The following is a 19459-nucleotide window of genomic DNA, read 5'->3' as shown; positions in this document are numbered from 1 at the left end:
ATTAACAAGGAAATGCCTGGAGCTACAGAATAACTTTTCTGCAATTTTATTAAATAATTGTACATCCAAAAGTCCCTTGAACCTACTCAAAGGTTTTCTGGAGCCTTAACAGTTTTCAGTTGGCAAAACTAAACCAGTTTAGTGCAAATTCCTTTTTAATTTTTTTTTCTTCCACCTGCACTGGGGTTTCTCTGACTCAACCTGAGAAAACCTGTAATTGTGCAGCTCAGTTCAGACGATCCTGCAGTTCAACAGAGCCAATGGATTGCCTTTGAAGACTTTTGTACAACATAAGTCATCTCCATCGCCTTGCCTCTCTTCAATAACAGCTGCTTCACTTGCTATACTAAAAGTGCAAGTTTGAAATGTTTTGAGTGGTTAAAAGGTCCTTTACTTTGGTCTCTTGTCACACGTTGCCCGTTTTGATATAGTTGCCAAATGCGATGTGCAAAAAAGAACTTTTTCACACAGCGAGTGGTTTGGGTCTGGAATGCACTGCTTGGAAGTGTGGTGGAGGCAGGTTTAACCGAGGCATTCAAGGAGGCATTAAATGATTATTTGAGTAGAAACAATGTGCGAGGGTACAGGGAAAAGGCAGGAGAATGGCACCAAGTAATAATGCTCATTCGGAGAGCCGGTGCAGACATGATAGGCCAAATGGCCTCCTTTTGTGTCGTAATGATTCTGTGGTTACAGCACAGGTGGCCATTTGGGCCCTTGCCTTGGTCTCTCTCTTTTTCTCTCTCTCCATACATTTCCATCTTCCTCTGTTTCAAATATATATTCAATTTTTCCTTTAAAAAATCAATCTCAACCGCTCCCCCTATTGCTTGCTCCAGTGAGAGCTTTTATGAGGAAAGTCTGACTGTTGCTCTCACCAGTGTGACTCAGTCCCGGGTTTTCATTTTCTCATTCCAGCTTCCAGGAAAGTACACAGTGATAGCAGATTATGGGAAATCAGGTGGAGACGAACTGACTGCACATACTGGTGATCTGTTACAACTAGTTCATGAGAGCCAAGACGGACGATGGTACGTTTAAAGACCTCTTGGTTCTTTATTTTTAATCTGCTGTATGTTTTGTAACAGCGCATGTTCTAGGGTACTGATGCTCTATTAGTTCAGAAAGTCTGTTCTCTAACATAGTTCAAAGTCTTTTAATTCATATGAATTTCACACACATCTGCACAAAATTAATTCTGATCCTAAATTTAAAAAAGAATTGCAGCAAAGACCCTAGATAACAGCAAACTGTGCTTCACATTGCTTGGTGATAGTGAATGCTTTGGATGTATTTTGCACAGACAATGCTTGATTGATATAAATGGGTAGATAGTGGAGTGGTGGGGCTCGTTTCTGGTCAGTTCTGTCAAATATAATCAACCAAATATTAATCTCTTTGCAATTTGTTTCCCAGCCAGAGATTGAGACATTGGCTGTCTGTAGGCCAGGTAGGTCTACAGCGTTAGGCTGGAAGTGGAGGGAGGGAGAGAGACCGGGGGTTGATTAGGAGCTCGATGGGGGTCCAGAGAAGTGGGGAGAAGATTTTGTGGGGGGGGGTTGCTCCCAAGGAGAGCATCAAATCGTGGTGGTGGGAGGAGTGGATCCGACCACTGGGGATGTTAGGTTGGGGGCTGGAGAGGAGCACTCCTGTTCCACTTGGCCCACAAGCTGTGCTGGAAAAGCATTAACCTCTTCAGTGCAGCAGCCCTTACCTCCCTTTCACTTGCTGGTTTTCCTGAACCCTAGGAAACTTAGCTGGCCAAAACTAAATAGGGGGATAAAATCTGAGCCGTGCAGCCTTATTAGCATATTTAAATTAGCATCTCACCTCCTGGGAGTGGGTCGCTTGCCCATCAGGCCATCATTAAAACTGGAAGTGGGTGGGTTTGAAATGGGTTGGGTTCGCTTTGAGAATTTTTTCACTTTCACTTTCCATGCACCCTAAACTGACCTGTTTTTGTGGGTGGAGGTGGAGGTTTAAAAGACCCCCTTTATGTCAGTACCGGCATTTATAAAGACAATAATGTGTCCAAATGGCCACGGGGTATTAATCTTAGTGACAGTGCTAGGATCTGCCCTCTGATAATCTCTGTCATGGATCCACCAATGTGCCCAGGGTCAAGCAGATGCCTCATCACTGTAGAGACATCCTAAGTGCCCGTTCGAGCCCTGAGGTTGAAGAATCAGCAATAAGTGGCCACTGAATGGGTCTGCAACTGCAACAACCTCAACTGCTATTTTAAGGGGTTAGTTGACTCCTTGCAGGTAGACTTCTTTGAGTCTCCAGACTTAGGCCCTAGTTGAGTTCCACATCAGCTGAGCCTGGATCCTAGTTAAGCTACACATACACTGGGCATCGGTCTAGTTAAGCTCCACATGCATTGTGTCTGGGCCCTGGTTAAGCTCCACATACTCTGGTCATGGACTGCAGTTAACTCCACATACAGCAGGCCTTGGCCCTAGCTAAGCTCCACATGCATCGGGTCTGGTCGTGGACTGCAGTTAAGCTCCATGTCCATGTTGGACAGGTCACCTTGTCTCTCCTGATTTACCAGCCACCTGGAGAAACTCAAAGGAATTCCCAGCCTGGGAACGCCCTCCCATGACGTAAGTGATCATGTCTCTGACAGGCAGAGATCCAACTCCAATGGGCACCACTGGAATCTTGAAGTACAAGCTGTGACCTGGTGTCTTCACGGATTACTTCAATTTGTCGCACCCAGAGAATTTACACTGCGTGTGCACCAGAAATTTTTAAGGAAATTCAGACCAATATATTTATTCTTTCATGGGATATGGGCATCGCTGGTAAGGCCAGCATTGTTGTCCATCCCTAACTGCCCCTGGCCTGAGTGGCTTGCTTGGTCATTGCAGAGGGCAATTAAGAGTCAACCACATTGCTGTGGGCCTGGTGTCACAGTAGACCAGACCAGGTAAAGATGGCAGGTTTCCTGTCATCTCCTACCTGCAAAGTATCAATAGATAATGCAAGCTACCACAGTCCCAGAGGACTATTGGCTGCTCTCTCATCACAAAACCAGCCGTCCAGCCAACTGAGCTAACTGACCCCAATATAAATAGATAAATTAGGTACGGGGAGACGGTTCATAGTGGATCAGTAAACCAGAGGCCCAGGTTAATGCTGTGGGGATATAGGTTCAAATCCCCTCATGGCAGCTGGTGGAATTTAAATTTAATTAATAAATCTATAAATCTAAAGTTAGTCTCAGTAATGGTGACCGTGACAACTATCATCGATTATCATAAAAGCCCATCTCGTTCACTAATGTCCTTTAAGGAAGGAAATCTGCCATCCTTACCTGGTCTGGCCTACATGTGACTCCAGACCCACAGCAATGTGGTTGACTCTTAACCGCCCTCTGAAGTGACCTAGCAAGCCATTCAGTCCAGGAGCAATTAGGGATGGGCAAAAATGCTGATTTTGCCTGCATCTCATAAAAGAATTTTTTTTAAATTAGTGAGTTATGCTGCAAAGAATTACGTAACATTATATGAAATGACATAGAAATTACAGCAAAGGAAGAGGCCATTCAGTCCGACAGTCCTTTGCCAGTGTTTATGCTCTGTGTGACCCCCCTCCTCTCCTCCTTTAATCGACCCTATCACCATAGCTTTCTGTTACCTTCTCCCTCATCCACTTACCTAGTTTCCCCTGAATGAATCTATGCTATTTGCCTCAGCCACACCATTTGCGAATTAGTTCCACACTCTTTCCTCTCTCTGAGTAAGGACATTCCTCTTGAATTCCTCCTTGGCGATTATCTTGCATTTCTGTCCTGTACTTATGAACAGCCCCAGAAGTGGAAACATCTCCACTGCTACCCTATTGAATCTATTCATCATTTTTAAAAAAACCTCTTTCTGATGATTCTCAGCCTTTTTCTTTTCTAGAGAAAAGAGCCCCAGCCTGTTCGATGTTTCTCATCGATGTACTCCCTCAGTTGTGGTATCATCCTTATAAATCATTTTTTTTACCTTCTGCAGTGTTTCTATATCCTTTTTGTAATAAGGAGAGCAGAACTCCGCACAATACTCTTTTTGTGGCCTAACCAAGGTCCTATACAGGTTTAACATAACTTCACTGTGTTTGAAATCTGTTCCTCTAGAAAGGAATCCCAGAAATTTGTACTTTTTATGGCTTTGTTAACCTGCATTACTACTGTTACTATGGTTACTATGCCAGTAATCGGGGTGCCTGATCCTTCGCTGTTGAACTGGGGCTGATGCTCATACAATTTTTATTTTACTCTTAGGCTTGTCAGAAATCTTAGTACAGTTAAAGAGGGCTGGGTCTCAGCTACAAACCTGCAGACACTGATCGGGGATTCCAGCTCTTCTCAATCAATAAGTAGCTCAGGTAAGAAAACAAATGAGAGGCCTCAGATTGGCCGTTAGTAGAGGGGCTGCATTATTAACACTCAGCCGACCGTTGGTGTCTGACCACACCAGTGGTTATTGGAATGCCCTCAATTGGTTCGTTGTGCATACCATTGGTGCATTGTCCACCCCATTTGCACATTTTCCCCCTCCACTGGCATGTTGCCCACCCTATTATTGTGCCACCCCATCCCTTTAATGTGCTTCCTACCATTATTAGTGTGCTAACTCCCAGCCCATTACTGTCCTGTCCCCTCTCCCTGTCAGTGCACTGTGATCCTATTAGTGCAGTGATGCACCCTTCCTAACATCGTTAACTGCAGTCTGGCCCAAGATTCTGGTGTCAGGACAAAACCAGAATGAAAACGTGGATGGGACTCTGAATGGGTGGTGGTCTGGCATAACCAATCACGTTATATTTTTTCAATGAGTTACTGTTCTTTCTGCCCATTAGTCAGGTGTGAGCAATTGGAAAGTCTCTCTGATGTTCTGTGTCAAAGTAAAAAAGACTTTGTTTCCTGTCCATTGATATTTGAAGGGTTGACTTATCCTTCATCATATTGAATATAATTCTTTTGTCTTTCAATCTCTTTTCCAACCCAGAGTCGGCCAGTGCTTCAAGTACCCTGAGTTCCTCTTCAAGTTGTACTGAACATTGCACTGCTAACACCACCAGCGTCGTAGATATTAAGGGCTAATGAGTCTCTTTGATGTGTGGCAGTTTTTCCGGAAGCCCTCCCTCTTTCTAAACTAACCAGCCTTGAAGTAGAAGGTCACATGATAGCATCTTCGTCCTGCTTCATCCTCGTTCTCGCCTGGACCTGTGGTTGGTGCCAGCAGTGGCTTTAACTTTTTATGCAAAGCATTCCTTGGAGCGGAGGTTATTGCTGATGTCTGTTGAGCTGTGACTGAGACCTTGAGAACGGGGAGCACAGGGTTCACGGACCTATCCATTGACACCTCCTCATTCCTGCCGAAGGCACTGTGTGGATTTAATCACGGTGGTGCCACCATCATTTCCTGACGGACAAGCAATGGAATAATTAAGAAATAGGCCCATGCCAAAGCCTTAGAGATTGGAGTAGAATATTATTACCGTGCAATTTCATAATGAGGACAATTCTGAGTAACATGAAACCAGTTGGAGGAAAACAAACATTGGCAACACACATCGAAGCAACAGCAGTGATAACAGCACAAAAGTACCAAAGTGAAGGTACCTTTATCAAGAGCTTTAGATAGCATATTTCAGAGCAACTGGCAGGGATATTGAGCTGCACTTTATGAAGTTATAACTCAGAGCTTGACTGTGCTTTTTAAATGCTACTTAATGCATGTGGTCATCACATGCAGTTGTTCCTTGGACCTAATGCACAATCAACAGCTTAGTCATAGAACTTTCCTTCCTAGTTACCACTGTGAGAGAATTTGACCTTTAAGCCCCAGAATAATGTTTTCAACTTTGAGTATGTCAATTGCAGGTGAAGTACTTCTATGATACATAACCATCTGATTAGCTTATTTGTTAGTAATTGGTTTTCCAATGCCGCCTTGTTTCATAGGTTTGTTGGAACAACCTGCGTGTGTCCGCAACTGCTCTGTAACTTTACTGTGAAGCCATTAGCTCCTGACATACTGCGCTGGGAAGAATGTTGCAAATGTCAATTGATATACAAAGCATTTGACCAGTTTGTATAAATGCCCTTGTGCAAGGAGTGTGTATTTTGAAAGTTCATCATTCCTTACAGTGTCCATGAACCCTGGTGTTTGGAGTATATTTTGAGGGGCACATGATGTGCTTGGTTGGTGAGCTGTTGTAATGCTTTCTAGAAGCTCTGGATTGCTTGGGTATCATTCGCACAGGGAAGAGGTCCACCTTCCCCTCACCCAACGAATGCAGACACTTGGTGTCACTTTCAACACCAGCTAAATCAGTTTTGGTTGAGCATTGACAGTCTTCATGGTGGCTGATATCATGACTGTCTCCTACTACCTTGTTAGATTTTACTGGGACTGATATTTTAATGCGACTCTTGATCTAAGTGGTTTACTCCTGGTACCTCTTAAAATATTACACTTTAGATGATGCACTGCAGCATATTTCATGGCACTTTATACAGCACTTTCTGCTCATTTTTATTGGCAGTGTCCATGAACTTTAGAAGCTGTTCTAGATGTGTCTTTCTGTATTGTGCATGCGGAAGCATGAGTACAATAAAGGGAGCAATAATAACTGATTTCTATTGTTTTAATCGTTCTCAATTCTTGCTTTTTGCACCAGTTGCGATTTACAATGATAGCATTCGATAAAACTGAAAAAGGAAGCAACTCAACGAGTAAGCTTAATGTTCAGGTTTGTGCATGCCACCCAGTTTCTCCTCTCATTCTTGCTGGAGCGCTGTTTACTAACTCTATTCCAAATCATTAACTGATAGCGAGTATGAGAGAGCAAGAAATTCCACTATCGCTGTATAGCTGTTCAGGTTCGTGGTCTGTAATAATCTGAGCAAAGCAACACCTCGACAGCTCACTCATACCTAGGCTTGCAAACTGTGATTAAATGTATTCCTGGAGGTTTCATCGCATGACTTGCCCCAATACTCCAGCCATTAGTCAGCCAACATATCCATTCTTGTGATCCACTGCCTTCATACTCCAATTGGAAAGCAAAAAGACTCATTACCCAATTGGATGGTGCCTGACCTTCAGCCAAACAACCTTTTGTCCTCCCCATTTTCAATATCTCTGTATCTCGTAAAGAGAAATGTTTGAAGAAAATGACAAACAAGAAATCATTTATTAATACCCTGATGATCTTTTCTCCAGGGGTGCACGCAAACAGCAGTGTCCTGGAGATTGATCTTCAATTCCTGGAGACTCCAGACCAATCCTGGAGGGTTGGCAACCCTACTCACTGGCAGCAAGCTGCGCCAATTAGTTAACGTTTTCAATAATGCAATCCATTCATCAAATTGAAAGCTGCAACATACAATGTCCATTTCCTCAAGACAATAATAAATTAAATTAGAGACACACACTATGAACAGAATCAGACACACAGACGCTCCAGCACACACGCACACTCCTAAAGCATACATGCATTCTTACATGGGCATATTCCAACGCACACACACTCCTACACAGGCACATATCCCTCCTCACAGACTTAACATTTCAGGTCTGTGGCCTCCCATCAGAACATGAAAAAGTTAGAAATCTAATAGGTTTTAATCTAGTAAAAGGAGGTGGGGGGAGAACATAAGAAATAGGAGCAGGAGTAGACCACATGGCCTGTCGAGCCTGCTCTGCCATTCAATAGGATCATGGCTAATCTTGGGCTTCAACTCTACTCTCCTGCCTGCACCCTACATCCCTTAATTCCCTGAGATGCCAAAAATCTGTCATTCCCAACCTTAAATGTATTCAACGATGGAGCATCCACAATCCAGGACAAAGTAGCCCACTTGATTGGCATCCACAAGCATTCACTCCCTCCACCACTGACGCACAGTAGCAGCAGTGTGTACCATCTACAAGATGCACTGCAGCAACTCACAAAAGCTCTTTAGACAGCACCTTCCAAACCCACGACCACCACCATCCAGAAGGACAAGGGCAGCAGATGCATGGGAACACCATCACCTGGAAGTTCCCCTCCAAGTCACTCACCATCCTGACTTGGATGTATCACCGTTTCTTCAGTGTCGCTGAAAATCCTGGAACTCCCTCCCTAGCAGCACTGTGGGTGTACCTACACTACATGGACTGCAGCAGTTCAAGAAGGCAGCTCATCACCACCTTCTCAAGAGCAATTAGGATGGGCAATAAATGCTGGCCCAGCCAGTGAAGCCCACGTCCCATGAACAAATTGAAAAAAAAAATCCTCTGGGAAAGCAAATTACCAGGATTAACCTTGTAAGTGAAGTAATTTCTCCTCATTTCAGTCCCAAATGATCAGTCCCTTATCCCGAGACTGTGCCCCCGTGTTTTAGACTCCCCGACCTGCGGAAACAATCTCTCAGCGCCCACCCTATCAAACCCCTTCAGAATCTTGTAGGTTTCAATCAGGTTGCCTCTCATATTCTCTGGATTGTGGAAGAATAAGCCCAATTTACTCCGCTCTCATCATAGGACAACCCCCTCATCCAGGGACTAATTTAGTGAGCCTTTGCTGTACCATCTCCAATGCAAGTATATGCGTCCTTAAATATGGAGACCAAAACTGCACACAGTATTCCAGATGTGGTCTCACCAAAATCCTGTACAATTCCAGCAAGACTTATTCATTCCTGTACTCCAATCCCCTTGTAATAAAGCCCACAGTGCCATTTGCCTTCGTAATTGCTTGTTGCACCTGCATGCTAGCTTTCTGTGTTCCATGTGTGAGCGAAATTGACAAGATTCACACCTTTTAAAAAATGTTCTGCTTTTCTATTCTGACGATCAAAGTAAATAACATCACACTTCCCCACATTATACTCCGTTTGCCATCTTGTCACCCACTCACTCAACTTGTCTATATCTCTCTGCAGCCTCTCTGTGTCCTCCACACAGCTTACCTTTCCACCTAGCTTGGTATTATCAGCGAACTTTGATACATTGCTCTCTGTCTCTTCATCTAAATCATTAATGTAGATTGCAAATAGCTGAGACCCCAGCACTGATCCCTGCAGCAATCACTGCTTGCCAACTTAAAAAGTCCCATTTATGTCCATTCTCTGCTTTTTATTCATTAACCAATCACCTATCCATGTTAATATATTATCCCCAACTCCATGAGCCCTTGTCTTGCCTATTGACCTTTTGTGTTGCACTTTATTGAATGCCTTTTGGAAATCCAGGTATACTACATCTACTGGTTCCTCTTTATCTGCCCTACTCGTTGCATCCTCAAAAAAACTCTGATTTAGTTGTCAAGCAGGAATTATATTGTAAAACCATGTTGACTTGTTCTAACTATACTTTTCTAAGAGCATTGTTAAGGCTTCCTTAATAATAGATTCCAGCATTTTCCCAATGAATGATGTTAGGCTAACTGGCCTGTACATAGGAATATAGGATTTAGGGACAAGAATAGGTCATTTGGCCCTTTGAGCCTGCACCGCCATTCAATTAGACCATGGCTGATCTGGTTATGGTCTCAACTCCACTTTGCCATCTGTCCCCCATAACCCTTGACTTCCTTGTCTATCAAACATCATTCTAACTCTGCCTCTTAACTCATCTCCTGACTCCCCAAAGACTGTCCACCATCTAAAAGGCACAAGGCAGGAGTGTGATGGAATACTCCCCACTTGCCTGGATGAGTGCAGCTCCCACAGCACTAAAGAAGCTGGACACCGTCCAGGACAAAGCAGTCTGCTTGATTGACACATCGACAAAAATTCACTCCCGCCACTACCAACGCATAGTGGCAGCAGTGTGTACCACCTACAACATGCACTCCAGGAAATCACCAAGGCTCCTTAGACAGCACCTTCCAAATCCACAACCACTACCACCTAGAAGGACAAGGGCAGCAGATATATGGGAACACCGCCACCTGGAAGTTCCCCTCAAAGTCACCCACCATCTTGACTTGGAAATATATCGCTGTTCCTTCACTGTCGCTGGGTCAAAATCCTGGAACTTCCTTCCTAACAGCACTGTGGGTGTACCTACACCACATGGACTGCAGTGGTTCAAGAAGGCACCTCACCACCACCTTCTCAAGGGCAAGTAGGGATGGGCAATAAACGCTGGCCCAGCCAGCGAAGCCCACATCCCGTGAATGAATTTTTAAAAAAAATTTTAATTGTGCCCTCTAGTTCTAGCCTCTCCCGCAATTGGATACATCCTCCCAGTGTCCACCCTATCAAGTCTCCTCAGGACCTTATATTTCAATAGGTTCACCTCTCATTCTTCTAAACTAAACAGGCCCAACTTGTTCAACCTTTCCTTGTAAGATAATTCCATTATCCTAGGACTGAATCAGGTGAACCTTCTCCGAACTGCTACTAACACAACAATATACTTTTTCAAATGGGGAGATCAAAACTGTGCACAGTACTCCAGATACGATCTCACCGAGGCCCTGTACAGCTGCAGTAAAAGTTCTCTACTTTCATATTCCATTCTTGTTGCACTAAATGCTAACATTCTATTTGCCTTCCTAATTATTTGCTGTACAGTCCACGTGGTGTAGGTACACCCACAGTGCTGTTAGGGAGGGGGGTTCCAGGATTTTGACCCAGTGACACTGAAGGAATGGTGATATATTTCCAAGTCAGGATGGTGAGTGACTTAGAGGGGATCCTCCAGGTGGTGGGGCTCCCGTGTGTCTGCTGCCCGTGTCCTTCTAGATGGTAGCAGTCATGGGTTTGGAAGGTGCTGTCTAAGGAGCCTCGGCGAGTTCCTGCAGTGCATCTTGTAGATGGTACACACTGCTGCCACTGAGAGTTAGTGATGGAGGGACTGGGTGGTTAAAGGTGTTGGCTGGGGTGCCAATCAAGCGGGCTGCTTTGTCCTGGATGGTGCCAAGCTTCTTCAGTGTTTGAGTAAGCTATGAATGGTTCTTTCTCACTGCTTTTGATTTTTAGGGAATGTATTTTTGTTGAACATTTTGAATTATTCCTTTAAATATTTCCCACTGTTTATTTACAGCAATATTTTTTAGCCTATTTACCCAATTAACCTTAACCAGTTCTCCCCTCATACCTATGTAATTGACTTTAAGACTCTTGTGATTTGTGATTGGAGTAAGTCACTTTCAAAGATAACATGGAATTCAAAGGTATTAAGGTCACTATTTCCCAGTGGATCTTTTATCCTGACATTACTAATTTACCCAACTTCATTACACAATACGAGATCTAAGATAGCTTTATCCCGCGTCAGTTCCACTACATACTGCTCCAAGAAACTGTCACAAAAACATTCCATAAGCTCATCTTCTAGACCATTCTTGTCAATTTGATTGTCCCAGTATATATGAAGATTAAAGTTCCCCCACAATCATTACATTTCCTTTGTTGCAAGCTCCAATAATTTCTTGTTTAATGCTCTGCCCAATGATGTAAGTACTGCTAAGGGCCTATGAACTACTCCCACCAGTGTTATCTGACTCCAGCTATTCCTAATTTCCACACATACTGATTCAACTTCATGATCTTCTGAGACCAGATCCTTTCTCACTAATGTTTTTACGTAATCCTTTAGGGATAGGCCTCCTCCTTTGCCATTCTGTCTGTCTTTCTGAAATATTGTCTACCCTGGAATATTTATTTCCCAACCTTGGTCACCTTGTAACCATGCTTCTGTAATGGCGATTAGATCTAAACCATTTACCTCTATTTGTGCCACTAGTTCATCTACCTTATAGCAGATGCTTTGTGCATTCAGATAAAGAACTTTTAATTTCATTTTTTACCTCTATTCCCTGCAATGACTTTATTTGTTGACGCATAAATTCTATTTAAATCCTCTGACCCTTCCTGTCCCACTCTACTTGTCTATACCAACATCATTATAATGTTCCATTGCTACAACCTTTCTCTTTGGATTTTTAAATCTCTGTTTGCCTGAACCTGAAGTAGAACAAAAGGTAAGGTCTGTGATAGGGTGGAGGTCAAGGGAGATTAAATGCTGAAAGGTTTCAAGGAACGGGCCAAAGGGTTAAGCAAAGGAACAAAAGATGTGTCTAGGTGAGGTGTGAACAGCAGGATCCTCAATAGCAGCAGTGCAAAAGCAAAGGAAGGGAAGCATCTTTGATTGCAGGGATGTCCTTTGCGCATTGGAGGACAGCCCCCACAATTAAGGTAGTGCCCCTCCCTCCCATCCTACCCACCTACTCTGCAAAACTTACCACCCACACCCCCCCAAACCCCTCCCTAAGCTGGTCAAACCCTCCCCTCCCAATACCCCGGACGTACCTCACTCTCAGATCTATTGGGCCATCTTCTTGGGACTGGTTGCAGTCCCGGCAGCACCTACCACTGACATTTAATGCTGCTGGGATTGCTGGAGCTGCCAGCCAATCGGATTGTCTGGCAGCTCTTGAGGGTGGGACTTCCTCTCCAGTGAGGGATGAAGTCTCACTGTGAGCCAATTTTGCCCACCTGCAGAGTATTATGGCTCTGGGGCAGGCTTGCACGAAGCGAGGCAGCTTCCAACCAATTTTCCTTCTGGGCAGGGGAAGGGGAAAGCTGTCCTTCTCTCCCCTTGCTCCACACCCACCCTCTGTAAAATGCAGCCCACTGTAGCAGATCAAGGACAGAAAGGTCAGAGCAGGGGGAAAGTTGGAGAATTAAGAGGATTGGCAGGGTCACACTTGCAAACTGAATGAAGATGTTCTGCAAAGCGGTCACCCAATATGTGTTTGCTCACCCCAGTGTAGAGTGGATGCATCAAATATAATATACTAAATTGAAACAAGTACATATAAATCACTGTTTCACTGGGAAGGAGTGTTTGAGGCCTTGGATGGTGAGGAGGTAAAAGGGGAGGTGTTGCATCTTTTGTGCTGGCATGGAAAGGTGCTGTGGGTAGGGAACAGGGTTTTGGCAGTGATTGAGAAGTGGACCAGGGTGTGAGGGAGAGAATGGTCCCTTTGGAATGCTGAAAGGGGAGGGTAAGGTGTCTACGGTGATGGCATCGCACTGGAGGTGACAGAAATGGCGGAGGATGATCTGTTGAATGCAGAGGCTGGTGGGGTGGAAGGTGAGGCCAAGGAGAACCCTACCATGTTTCTGGGAGGGAGGGAAAGGGGTGAGAGCAGAAGCGTGGAATTGAATAGGCATGATCGAGGGTCCTGTTAACCATGGGGATACAGGTAGGAAGTCGCCAGTTGGGGAAAAGGTGAGGACATATCAGAAGTGCTGATTTGGTAGGTTGCATTGTCTAAGTAGATGTGACGAAGACGGAGAAACTGGGAGAATGGAATAGAATAGCAGAGTGTGAGGAAGTCTAGTTGAAGTAGCTATGGGTGTCATTGGGCTTCTAGTGAACATTAGCTGATAGCCTATCTCCAGAAGTGGAGACAACGAAGTCAAGGAAGGGAAGAGTTGGAGATCGACCATGTGAGGACAAAAAGGTGAAAATTGGCAGCTAGGTTCAGGAGAACAGGAAACAGCATTGGTAACGTTATCAATGTAGCAGATAAAGAGGTGAGTGATGGGACCCGAGCAGCAGTGGAACAAGAATATTCCGCAAATCCCACAAAAAGGCAGATATAGCTAGGACTCTCAGAAGTTCACATAGAAACATCTTTCATTTGGAGTATAATGTACTTGCCAGTTGTAAGGATAAGGATAAAAAGACTGTCAGAAGGACAGCCAGAATGATGACTTTGGCACCTTGGAGCTCTCAAAAGATGGGAGATATAGTAGGAGGGGAAGTGCTGCATGATAATTGTAGGGGATTCAATATTTAGGGGGACAGATAGTATCCTTTGTAAGCAGGATTGAGTCCCACATTGCCTGCTGCCTATCTAGTGCTAGGGTGAGGGTTATCTTGAACCAGCTTGAAAGGATATTGGCTGCAGCGGGGGGAATGATCCATTCATTGTGATCCATTTTTGGACCAACTATATTGGGAAGAGCAAGCAAGGAGTTCTTCTGGAAAATACCAGGAACTAAGAGCTAAATTAAAGAACAGGACTTCAAGAGTTATAATCTTTGAATTATTTTTCAAGCAAATTGGTGTAAGGATATGTAGATTTGGGATGACTATGTCTATGAAGACTGCATCTCTCCAGGCAGAGTTGTGGTGGAGCTGTGTGATGTGCTGCAAAAGGATTTGATGCCAATGGAAAATGGCGGACACCCAATGCTAGAACTATTAAAGGTGATATTGGCACTCAGCTTGTTCACCTGTGGTTCATTCTAGGGATTGTCTGGAGATCTATGCAGCATCTCTATCAACAGCCCATCACTGCACAAAGGAGGTCATTTGTGCCATGTACCACCTGGTTGGCCAATATATCGAGTTCAGGCAAGTCAGGCCAAGTTGGCTTCAGGCCAATAGCTAGATTTCGCTAAATGCAGGGGGTTATTGACTTTATTCATGTTGCTATCCAGGCTTCCTCAGAGCAGCCAGGAGCCTTTTGTGAACAGGAAGGGGGTTCCACTCCATCAATGTTTAGAATCTGCAGCCACCTTAAGTGGATTATGCAGTGTCCATGAGATTTCTGGGACTCCTACATCTTTAGACAGTCTCAAGCACCTTAGCTGTTCAGGCCACCCAAACCTCTTTGTGACTGCATCTTGGGGCCAAGGGGTATTCACTGAAAGTCTGTCCTGACCCCAATACACAACCCGAACCCACAGGCAGAAGACACAAACAATCGCTGCCATGTGGCTATAAGGGCCACCATTGAGCAGGCCATTGTAATTTTGAAGATGAGGTTTAGATGCTGTAACATACCTGGGGGAGCCCTGCAATACACATCCTCAACTGTATCCCACAACAGCGTCGTCTGATGCACATTGCACAACATGATATTCCAGAGCAGAGTACCGCTGGAGCCAAAGGAAGACACTTAGAGAGCCACATCTTCAGAAGAGGAGGATGATCATGAAGTACCTCAGTAAGTGCCAGCCATTGAAGATGGCAATACAGACAATGACATGTGGCAGTGACATTTGCGCCTCTCATCAGCATTCACTTCACAAAGGCAAGTCCAAGAGGTCACCGAAGAAAGCAGTTGGCCACCAGAGGCTGCCGTGCTGACTATTCATAAGGGGATCTTACCATTTCTCTGGACTCATCAGCATTATATGTTAACATAGGCATTCTTGAGACACTTACCCACGATCCACATCATATTCAGAATAATTAAGACTCAGATTGATTCAGACTCGGATTCAGGTTCAGAATGATTCAGATTCGGATTGAGAATGATTCCAATTTAGATTCAGGGTGATTCCCATTCTCATTCTGAGTGACTCCCATTCCCATTCAGCTTGATTCAGATTCAGATTCAGGACTGATTTTCAGGATGATTCATATTCAAAATTATTCAGATTAATTCAGACTTCAGACCAGCATTGAGCCACACTCTAACAAATGTCCCCATGTAAAATTGCTGCAGCACACTTAAAATAACCACAAGTGTCTCTTAAATTATTGCTGTGGGTATAACTTAAAACAGCCATGGCACAAATCATTTGAAAATTCCACATCAAAAATCACATAAAATGGTCACAGCAAATGTACTTTAAAGTAACAGCAGCAAATATCACTTAAAATAGCCAAAGTGCATATTACATAAAATGATTACAGCATGTATCGCTTAGACTGACCAAAGTGCATCTCATTAAAAATGACCACCACAAATATCACTTAAACTGACGACAGCAAATATCACTCTAAATTGACACCATAGATATAATTAAAAATGGGCACAGAAAATACTTTTGATAATAACCATAGCAATTATCAGTTGAAGTTATTTCTATAGATATGGATTTGCCACAGCGTATGCGCGTGCGTGTGTGTGTATCTGTGTGTGTGCATCTATCTGTGGTTGTCTCTCTATATGCGTGGTTGTGTGTGTGTGCCTATCTGTCTAGAATGGGCAGAATTTTACGGCCCCCTCCTGCCGGCAGGATTTTCTGGTCCTGCCGAAATCAATGGACTTTTGAACGGCTCGCTGCATTTACCAGCCCCGCCCCTGCTGCGACAGGGCCATAAAATTCCACCCAATGAGACAACATGCAAGGCTGAAATTAAATATTAATGTCTTTACTAGGTTTGGCAAGAATACCAGTTAACAATACAATAAATCCATTAACAATACATTCATTAGCCACAAATATATTACACCCAATGGAAATGGCCACTTCTCATTGATTCTATTCTTAAGCAACTGACCAGGGGTTGCTTGGCTGCAGTGCTGAATCGCCTTTACAATGATTTTTATACCTTTATTTACAAGTTGGGCAGAATATTTGATTGACAACATCATACTGTCCTTTCAAAATCCTCCTTAAGCTAAAGTTGTCCAACTGGGTGTCTAATTTTTTTGTTCAAACCATGATATTAGAGCCTTCCCTGACATTGTACAGCTGTTTTAAACTTCCTTTAATAAGTTTCCATTTCATTTTGATGCTGCAGAGGCCTTAAGATTATTGCCAACAAACACAAAACTGCAGCTTCCAAAAAAATTAAACAATCAGAGTCCCTTCAATTAAAGATTTCTTACAAGGCGTTGCTTGGTAAAGCATATAAAAATATCATGGATTCTGGTGGAGTTAATTCCTCTGACATCAGAAATCAACATCAATTTTTTTAATATTTATTTGTTCACAGGATGTGGGCATCACTGGCTAGGTCAATATTTATTGCCCATCTCTAATTGCTCATGAGAAGGTGGTGGTGAGCTGCCTTCTTGAACTACAGCAGTCCATGTGGTATAGGTACGCCCACAGTGCTGTTAGGGAGGGAGTTCCAGGATTTTGACCCAGCGACAGTGAAGGAACGACGATATATTTCCAAGTCAGGATGGTGAGCGGCTTGGAGGGGAACTTCCAGGTGGTGGTTTTCCCATCTATCTGCTGCTCTTGTCCTTCTAGATGGTAGTGGTCGTGGGTTTGGAAGATGCCATCTAAGGTGCCTTGGTGAGCTGTGTCAATTTCTGCAGCTTACGTAACACGCTGTGGAGTATTGAGCCAGCTGAATTAGCATTTTTTTAAATGTGTACGGTCATGCCAATCTTTTATTATCATTTTTGCATTTTATAGCACTTCAAAACAGACATTATATCACCACGTTCCTTGTGTACTTACCAAAATGTGAAGTTTCACCAAAGTTCTAACATGGCATCAAAGCAAAACATAGCTTTGGAGATTAGCTGCGTCTTGGTTTCGTCTCTTCCTAAATATTCCATTGCTCTGAATGTGCTGCTTTTCATTACAAATCAGTGACTGTGTTTATCTGTGTTAAAAAAAGAACAGCCTGTAGCTTTTATTGTTGCGTAGTTCAAAAAGCCTTTTGACCTTCGCAATGCATGCTGAAGATTCAATCAGTTTCTGTACTCCTGCTTAGATCAAACAGCATTCTGTATTTTATTTAAACCATCGATGCTCCTGGGTTATATAGCCTAGCAAGTCTCAGCCACAAATTTCACTCAAAGTATGATTAAATTAGTCAAAAATAGCACAGCTTTATACGCTCCACCCTCAAAGGGACTGTGTCCCCAAGTAACATGGGTGACTGACATTGACTCATCCCGTAACAACCTGATCAGTCCCGCTGTTTCTGAGCTGATGTACAATGAGTAACCCAACTCTCAGCCAAATAAACTACTACAAATATACTAGAGGATTCCCTTTAACTATCCTCAACAGGAAGCTAATGCCAAAATATTAAGTTGATATGTTTCAATCAACAGGTCAGACATGGACTTAAAAGATTCTCCAACTCTCTCTTCACCCAAGGAGCCCTGGCTTTGGTTCTTCCCAACCTTTCACCCTTGTTGGAATGCACCTAGCCTACCTAAATTGGCTGGGGAATTGGGGAGCCAACACATTGAAGCAGTAAAAAGGAACAACATTTTGGGTAGTACTAGTGAAGGAAGGAGTACCATATTAGATAGGATTAGACTAAGAAGGGCAAGAAGGAATATGAAGACAGGATTACAATGCGTATATGTAAATGCACAAAATGAGGTGAATCAGGTTGGTGAACTACAAGTACAAATAGCCGTGTGGGAATATGATGTGGCAATAACTGGAAACATGGCTTAAAAATGATGGGGTCTGGGTGCTTCGTGTTCAAGGACACAAGGTATTCAGAAAAGATAGAGAAGGAACAAAGGGAGGTGGGGTGGCAGTACTGATTATGGAGACATTGTAGTGTTGGAAAGAGAGGAGGGGACAAGGAGACAATCCATTTGGTTAGAGCTAGGAAGCAAAAGTGGGATGATCGTGCTACTGGGGATATTCTATAGACCTTCAAATAGTGAGAGATAGGGAGAGAGGAGCAAATCTGTAGTGAAATCATAGAGATATTCAAGAACTATGGAGTAGTGATACTGGGGAACTTACCCAAATATCGATTGAGATAATGTTAGGGTTAATGTAAAGAAAAGGTAAAGAGAAGGGAAGAATTTCTGAGATGTATTCAACAAAACTTCCTGGACCAGTATATTCTTTGTTCAACTCGCAAGGAGTCATTACTGGCTCTGGTGCTAGGGAATGAGGTGGGCCAAATGGACCCATTGTCTGTGGGGAAACACTTGGGTAACAGTGATCATCGTATGTTTTTATTAGCAATGGAGAAGAGCAAGAAACTACCTACATTGGAAGAAATCTAAATTCAATAGGAGAAGAGGGACTCCAGCAAGGGTAAAATGGAACCAAATATTCACAGGAAAAACTGTCATGAAACAAAGGAAGATTTTTCCAGAAGTGATGTTTCGGGAAGAGGCTAGGTACATTCTAACAAGGGCAAAAGTTGTCAAGGGGAATCAAAGCCAGGGCTCCTTGGGTGATGAGAATAGAATGGCAGCTAATTAAAAGAGAAATTAAAAATCTTCTACTGTCAAATTAATACCCACTTGTCCAGCCATCTCTATGATTTAACCAGGGGCAGAAGAGGCACTTGCCAAATGTCTAATCTCACAGCTTTCCCTGCATGGGCAGGTGGCAGGCAAGGAGATATCCCTCTTTAATGGGTACCTTGGGCATATCGGAGAGCCCAGCCCAAGGTGTAAACTCCCTGCCAGGTTCCCCTCCCCCTGATCATTCTACTCCACCCACGCCATGCCCCCCTCCAGGGTCTGCCAGGCTCCAGTGCAAAATGCCTTCCTGCAGATCTCACTGCATTACTGGCAATGGCCAATGCTTCCAGTGACCCTGCTAGTTCTGGAGAGTTGCCAGCCTTTGATTGGCCAGCAAGACTTCCTGTTGCTGAGGGGCAGAAGCCCCACCTCAAGCCAATAAATGACTGCTGTTAAATGGCTACAGGGTACCCAAATTTTTACTATATACTATAGGAGAAAAAGGTGCTGATTGGTTGGCAAGTTGACTCTGTTGGCTGTGACTCTGCAACTGGACAGCACTTGTTGAACAATCCTGAGT

At 43.7% G+C, this 19459-nt stretch overlaps 1 protein-coding gene across 4 annotated transcripts in view; it reads left to right on the top strand.

Annotated features, from left to right (window-relative positions):
- mcf2la (mcf.2 cell line derived transforming sequence-like a) overlaps nucleotides 1-6637 on the top strand; it is a 264376-nt gene extending 257739 nt beyond the window's left edge. For all 4 annotated transcript variants that reach the window (XM_078559533.1, XM_078559530.1, XM_078559534.1 and 1 more), the window contains exons 28-30: nucleotides 919-1031; nucleotides 4277-4380; nucleotides 5004-6637. In XM_078559533.1, the coding sequence (XP_078415659.1) occupies nucleotides 919-1031; nucleotides 4277-4380; nucleotides 5004-5098 (312 nt within the window). In that variant the 3' untranslated portion in view covers nucleotides 5099-6637. The remainder of the gene's footprint in view (nucleotides 1-918; nucleotides 1032-4276; nucleotides 4381-5003) is intronic.
- The last annotated feature ends 12822 nt before the right edge of the window (nucleotides 6638-19459 follow it).

The sequence above is a fragment of the Cetorhinus maximus genome, chromosome 16 (assembly GCF_964194155.1).
Source record: "Cetorhinus maximus chromosome 16, sCetMax3.hap1.1, whole genome shotgun sequence".
Taxonomy (NCBI): Eukaryota; Metazoa; Chordata; class Chondrichthyes; order Lamniformes; family Cetorhinidae; genus Cetorhinus; species Cetorhinus maximus.
Note: the sequence above shows the minus strand (reverse complement) of the source record. Positions and strands in the feature narration are given on the sequence as shown.